A 7,339-nucleotide genomic window follows, 5' to 3' on the forward strand; every position below is an offset into this window, starting at 1 on the left:
GCTGCAAGCATTTGTAACAAGATATTTTGGTTTTGCATTAGAGTTTGCATGGTGGTTTTCATGAAGGACATAAATTCCATCATATTTTGTTGCAAAGTTATCATCATAGTTTCATTGTTACTTTGTGGCTGTCCCATGGCCTGCTGTATGTTATCAGTTTTCGGCTCTATGTGAGCTGTGCCTGATCTTAGAGCACTGGCTTAGGAAATGCTGTTGGTGGTAATTGAAGGGCCAAATGATGACCTGGCTGCTTTTGCGAAGAAAACTTCGGGTGTCGTTTGTGATTTCATGTAAATGTTCTGGCGTGCCGTTGTCGCTCTTTGCATACGACTTTTCATCTCCTTGTAGACTGGTCAGCCTCTGTAGTTTGCTGTGTGGTTTCCTTGGCAATTTACACACTTTTTAGTGAGAGAGTCTCCCTTGCTGGCAGGGCAGGGTTCGGAGCCGTGGCAGTTTCCACAAGCTACACAAACTGACCTGAGGGTGCAGTAAGCCCTGGTGTGTCCGTATTCCTGGCAGTTTGTACATTGCACTGGCCCGTTCCGTTTGTGCGGCTCTTCTACTGTGATCCTACGGTGCAGAAGGTACTGCAACTTGTAGATCGGGTGCACTGCGTTTTTTTTTTCAAAGTTCTGCTGTCTGGCTCCAGCTCGACCTTGAAAAGTGGTTGCGGCTTCTTGTTTTTGTTCATAATGTTTATAACATTTTTGGCGCAAAAACCGTTTTCTTTTAAAGCCTCTATAATTTCAGAGGGGGTCACATCGGGTTCTATTCCCTTGAGGACAACTTGTAAGCCCTTGCAACTTTTCAGCTGGTACGTGTAGTAATTCTTTTTGGCATTGTTTAGGTACTTCGACACTGCTCGGAAATCATCTTCGGTTTTTGTTTGAAGTTTGGTTTCGCTTATATTCCCTTTCGTAAGCGGAATTACATGAAAGTTATCCTTCCCGACAAGCTCAACTATTTTATTGACTAGGACGTTGGAGATCTTCTCCCGAATAAAGATAGGTGGAGGCTTAAGTTTCTTTGGGGCTAATTCTTCGTACTCTGTTTCAGGCTCCGCCAGAATGGAAAATCTATTTTCATTTAATGGCCCGAGATTTTCAGGGCCTTTGTTGGTAAGGTTTATTTTGGGCATATTGCCGTCAGATTTTTTTGGGGGAGTTAGCTTGCGCTTGGAAATATTAATATAGCGATCCATGCCTGTCTGCATGGCCGAACCCGCTTGCGGAATTGTAATTTTTTCTACCGTAGCTTTGTTTTTGCCGTTTGACCCGATTTTTGCACTTGGTTGTGTTGTTGCTTTACCCGCTGCAGAAGAAGAGAGTGGAGTCGTTATTGCATTGTTGGCGACAGAGACCGTTGTGGTGTTTGTGCGGTGAAAAGCAGGGCGGGAGAGCAAGAACTAGCTATCTGGTTTTCGGCGGTCAGTAAACTTGCACTTTCTTGCACTTTCGGTTCTAGAGTATTACTCGTGAACGAGTAATAAGCATTGTTTCGGGCCAAAGTGAGACGACGTTTGTCTTGCTCTCTCTGAATTTTTTCACGGGCTTCGTCTTGTTGTTTTTGGCGTTGAGTGCGCTGATCCACGTTCTTACTCATTTATTGATAGAGCGTAATATTTATTAATTAATTAACTAAAACTTTAGTTTACGATATGCGAATTAGCATCGCGAATCGCAAAACCTCGCGTTTATAATTTTTTCCGAACGTTTTCGACTTAGTGGCTTATTGTTTTTCCGGAGCGTTAAAAAAACACGTCTACACGCGACCGAAGTTGACTTGACTTGAAAAAAAAATTATAACTTTGCTGTTTTTTAATTTTTTTCTTAGTTCTTCGACATAGAGTATTGGGTAATTATTTTAGAATTATGTTTAAAATTTTATCAAAATCGGAAGACTATATCATATAGCTCCCATAGAAATAATAAAAATATATAAAATAACTATCAAATAATTGAGCTGCAAATCATCATAGCTTCAATGTTTTTAAACATATACGCAAGTAAATCATAATTTTAATGTTTTTAAAAATTTTTAATTCTTGCAATAGCTGCAAGGGTATATCAACTTCGGCTTGCCGAAGTTTGCTTTCTTTCTTGTTTAAAGTATAATATTTGACCAATATCTTTAGAACAAAAAAAAAAAAATTTATTTTTAATATTACCATTTTTTTTTAATTTAAAAACAGATCCCCAAGTTTTTAATTATTCCCACAAAAGGCCATTGGACCCAAAGTGTGTTCTATTTCGTTATGACTCCATATACGTGCTCTAAGTGCAGTGTCGCCGTTGAGCCTGTGCAGCCACGCAGTTTTGAGGCGGTTCGGAGTTGATCGCTTTGTCAACTTTCCTTCCATAGGCCATAAATAAAAAAATCAAAGTCAAAATTTTAATTTTAAATTTACCAATTCTTATTTATAATTAATCTAGCTATTTGAATTTATTTATCTTTCTGTTTTGCTCTATCTGTCCTCTTCAAGAATAGCATCGAAACAGAAAGCATGATATTCTTTGGGTATTTCAGCGTAGGCAACGTGCTAGGGAAGCTCTCCTTAAAAAGTGTTTTAAGCTTATTAAAAACAAGTTTTAGTACAATGAAATTGCTTAATATTATAAGTAAAGGTATTAACTTCCATTTTACATAAAAAAAATATTTTTAGTATGTGTTGTGTTTTGTGTCAATCAATATTGTAGATAGTACATAATTGTGAGTTTTCTTGGTTTGTCTTTTCTGTGTTTGGTTAGAGTTTTAGTTGTGATGTCATTCTTTGGCACAAACAAATCTTTTTGTATAATATTCTTAAGCATTTTAAGAATATAAGAATGATTAATTCAAGTGCCGAAAGTTGCCGAATACGAAAAAGTAACCTAACCTCAATTTTGAAAAATAGACGTGCTTCTGCTGTTCGTTGTAGTTTGTTGCCGTTTGTTGGTTCGTATTATCGTTTTTTGTTATTTTTGTGTTATGTTTTGTGTTTATATTCTTTTCTTTAGAACAATACCTTATTATTTCCTTGGGAGTGCCAATTTTCACGATTGCGTTCTGATCTGTGTCGTATCAATGAAAGCTATATGATATAGTTGTCCGATTTCAATAATATTAAAACCGAAACTCGGAAATATTAAACTATTACTAAATCATAAAAAAAACTAAATAAAAAATGTAAAAATCAAAAAAGTTATAATTTTTTTTTCATTTTTTTTCCCGATTGTTCCTATGAAAGCTATAGGATAAAGTGGTACGATCTGGCCAATTCTTGTCCTATATATTTATAACAATTTTCCAGATTGGTACAAGTTTCAAAGGGATAGCCCTTCTAGAAGTATTTGTGGCCGCGGCTACCATACAAGACCGACCACTGTGCACAGGTTGCCTCCAAAAAGAAAAACCGCAACAATAAGAAGCGCATAACTACATAGTTCGGCGCTTACATGCGATTAATTCTAAGTATTACCACTAACCATACAACATATAGACTGGTTATTTCATACAACGAATTTGGACACAAAAAAATTGAAAGCGGGAGGCCCTCTGGGCTATCCGCCACAGGACCCGGCACTTCGTGTGCATTCGGGTTTTTTCTCTCTCATTCATTTTCATTTTTATGCTCGCGCACTGTCAGTCGTTTTTGAAGAAGGCTGCCCTGCGCTTGAATTGGTCTTTGTATGTATGCGTGAACATGCATTCTCATACACGGGAGCATGTGTGCGTTTATTTCATTTCGGCGCATTAAGAATATTGTGTCTTTTGCCACTTTTCAAACTTGGTACCCTAAGAATATGGGCATTAAAAAATACGATTTTGCCCTATTGTGCCTATGGTAGCTATTAAAAAATACGATTTGGAATGATTCAGATCAACAGCTTACAAACTGCGCGAAATGTGCTGAAAAAATTAAATTTTAAACGATTTTACCCTATTGTTCCAAAGGGATCTATAAGATATAGACAGACGTCCGATTGGCACGTTCTGTCACCCCGATCATAAAAAAAAAGATTTGGAAAGATTCAGGTCAACAGCTTAAAAACTGCGCGAAATGTGCTGAAAAAATCAAATTTTAAGCGATTTTACCCTATTGTTCCTATGGGATCTATAAGATATAGACGTCCGATTGGCACGCTCTGTCACCCCGATCATAAAAAAAAACATTTGGAAAGATTCAGGTCAACAGCTTAAAAACTGCGCGAAATGTTCAGAAAAAATTAAATTTTAAGCGATTTTGCCCTATTGTTCCAATGGGATCTATAAGAAATAGACGTCCGATTGGCACGCTCTGTCACCCCGATCATACAAAAAAAGTTTGGAAAGATTCAGGTCAACAGCTAAAAGACTGCGCGAAATGTTCTGCAAAAATCAAATTTTAAGCGATTTTACCCTATTGTTCTAATGGGATCTATAAGATATAGACGTCCGATTGGCACGCTCTGTCACCCCGATCATAAAAAAAAGATTTGGAAAGATTCAGGTCAACAGCTAAAAAACTGCGCAAAATGTGCTGAAAAAATCAAATTTTAAGCTTTTTTTCCCTATTGTTCCAATGGGATCTATAAGATATAGACGTCCGATTGGCACGCTCTGTCACCCCGATCATGATATGCAATTAAAATAAACGATTAGGAAAGATTCAGGTCAACAGCTTATAAACTGCGCGAAATTTGCTGAAAAAATTAATTTTAAGCTATTTTTCCCTATTGTTCCAATGGGAGCTATAAGATATAGACGCCCGATTGGCACGCTCTTTCACCCTGATCATATTCATTAAGAAATACGATTTTGCCCTATTGTTCCTATGGTAGCTATTTAAAAATACGATTTGAAAAGATTCAGGTCAACAGCTTATAAACTGCGCGAAATGTGCTGAAAAAAACAAATTTTAAGCGATTTTACCCTATTGTTCCTAAGGGATCTATAAGATATAGACGTCCGATTGGCACGCTCTGTCACCCAGATCATAAAAAAAAACATTTAATGGTTTAACTGATAGTCCACTCCTATAGAATTAATGTCCCAGACAGAAATCTCCGTACCTTGGTCTCATTTTACGAAAGTGCTGCTAGGATCAATTGTGAGCAGAATGAGCTAGTTGACGGGCCTTGCGGCTGCTTTACTCCCTGCCAGCGATCATTATATTTTCTTTGGGTCTAGTCAAATTGTAACAGAACTACTACGCGTGGCTATGACATTCATGTACAAGACTTAACTCATTTCTGTTAATCTGCCACTAAAGCGCCTGACTGGGTGCATCTCTTCATCCCAAAACTGTTTTAAGTTGCCATAGCTCCTGCATAAACAGCTTTCCTAGAATTACAATTAGGCTCAAAAACCTCAACGGATTAAGCTAGCTCACATAAAACTATACTAGCTGCGGCGTGATCCATAGAGTATATGAAATGAAACTTACCAGAAGGCGACAACCAACATCTACTTTTCTACTTTTTAATACTATTCATTAAATTGGCTATAACTTTTTCTGAGCTCCAAGTTTTTATCGAGTTTTCTCTCCAGATTAAAGAACGTAGTTAGCGTTATTTTGTTTAACTCTCACAATTATGGACTGGGATCTCTAAATGGCAGCGAGACTATAAACCTATTTTTATTATTTCTTTTTACAAAAGCTGTAAAATGTTCTTCACAAATTTTCTCAGCTACGGTTAATCGTTTAACAGCTCATTCCAAAAATCTTCTCCCTAGGGCTTGCAGCTTTTCCGAATTGCCTTGATCGCTTCCCGGGATGAACGAAACATGTGCATTTATCATACACTAACCAACCCAAAAGGCTTATTTATCCGCGTCTTAATTTAACCCGCAACAATAAGCTTAAAGAACAAGATTACTTCTAGAAGCATCTCAATTTCATCTGAAGAGTCAAAGCTTGGGTCTGCCAATTTGATATGAGTTGACACTCTCATTCCTTTTGCTGCTGCTGTTGTGGCCGGAGAGTGGTGAGTGATCCGTAAGAGTACTCTAAAATCATCAGTAGCCAGAAAATTGGTTAGCCTTGATTTAAATATAGCTTTTACCTTTTCTAAAATTATTGCTTTAAAGTTTCCTATACCATTTAGTGAGTAATTCCCTTTTTTTTTTTACTAAAATTGTTAGTTGAATCTACAGATCTACGGCCTATTTCTGCCAAATGACCTAGAATTTTTGATTTATTCGTCCTTGAAACCGTGTCGTTCTTCTAATTCACTCATGTCTTTGGCGCACCTAGGGTATATAAACTTTGCAAAAACTGGCTCAACAAAGATCAGGCGGCCTCTAACTCTGCGGCTCTCATTGTTAAACTGTCTTCCTCTACATAAGCTCCATTGAGCGATTGAGCGAGTGTAAGAAGCTGCTGCAAGAAGAGTGAAGCTTATCTTCATTACTGCGTTTAAGAGCCATTGAACTACTGCGATTCTAATTCCGTGATTCTTTTTTGTATGCACTTGTACGTGGGCAATCAGCTGAAAGTGTATGCATATAGCCGTATAACTGACCTTACCTTTTTTAATGCAATGAAACACTTGATTACACGTGTTTGAATTTCTTTTCGTTTTTCGCAGATTATTAATACGCAATCAGTGCAAAAGAACACGAGAATTCACCACAGAAAGTTAATCAAATACAAAGTCAAAAGTAGCGGTGCAGCTTGTCTCTGTTACCGGTCTCGAACTCCACATGTGTCCGTCCTTTAGTGTATTTCCAACTCACCATTTCCCAAAAATGTCCCTGTTCGGGCGGCAAATGGTTCCGCCAATGCCTGCTCCAGACCGAATCGCTATATCTCGAGATAAATAGTCCAATTGGCTGCTGGTTCTAGCTCACTCGGTTCCAATTTTGTTCTTCTCTTCTTTCTTTTCCTCGTTCTTGAGGTGAGCATGAACATGCTTATGCTTGTCGATGTGTACATCGCATACCGATATAGATTAAGTTATACAATTTTGGTGTTATAAATTCGGTTAAACAATTCAAATATAAAAACAAAAAACGGCCATGACGTGTTTGCCAGGAATTTCTTAGATTGGCCCAAACACAAACTTTCGACTGAAATTAGAATACCCTATAGAATATAGTACACCGACATTGATAACATCTCAAGAGTATTACACGAACAGTACAAAACCGCTGCCGGCACATACACATTCTCAAGTTTCACAACACAAGTTACAAAGTGCGATCGTGTCGTAGTATATTTATTTATTTATTATTAAGTAGGACGTTAACTGCCATAGAAATTGTCGCATAATTCAGCGAAAATCCTTATAGCAGTGAATGTTTTTAAGCAGACACGCATAAAAATAGATATATTTAATTTTTGCAAAAGCTTCTAGGATATACAAACTTGCCGAAATGT

At 37.5% G+C, this 7,339-nt stretch overlaps 1 protein-coding gene across 1 annotated transcript in view; it reads right to left on the reverse strand.

Annotated features, from left to right (window-relative positions):
* Positions 1–6,923, reverse strand: part of LOC128256359 (uncharacterized) — a 40,020-nt gene extending 33,097 nt beyond the window's left edge. Inside the window, exon 1 of the mRNA XM_052986658.1 lies at positions 6,697–6,923. Within this exon, the coding sequence (XP_052842618.1) occupies positions 6,697–6,699 (3 nt within the window). The 5' untranslated portion in view covers positions 6,700–6,923. The remainder of the gene's footprint in view (positions 1–6,696) is intronic.
* Between the last annotated feature and the right edge of the window lie 416 nt (positions 6,924–7,339).

The sequence above is a fragment of the Drosophila gunungcola genome (genome assembly GCF_025200985.1).
Source record: "Drosophila gunungcola strain Sukarami chromosome 2R unlocalized genomic scaffold, Dgunungcola_SK_2 000015F, whole genome shotgun sequence".
NCBI lineage: Eukaryota > Metazoa > Arthropoda > Insecta > Diptera > Drosophilidae > Drosophila > Drosophila gunungcola.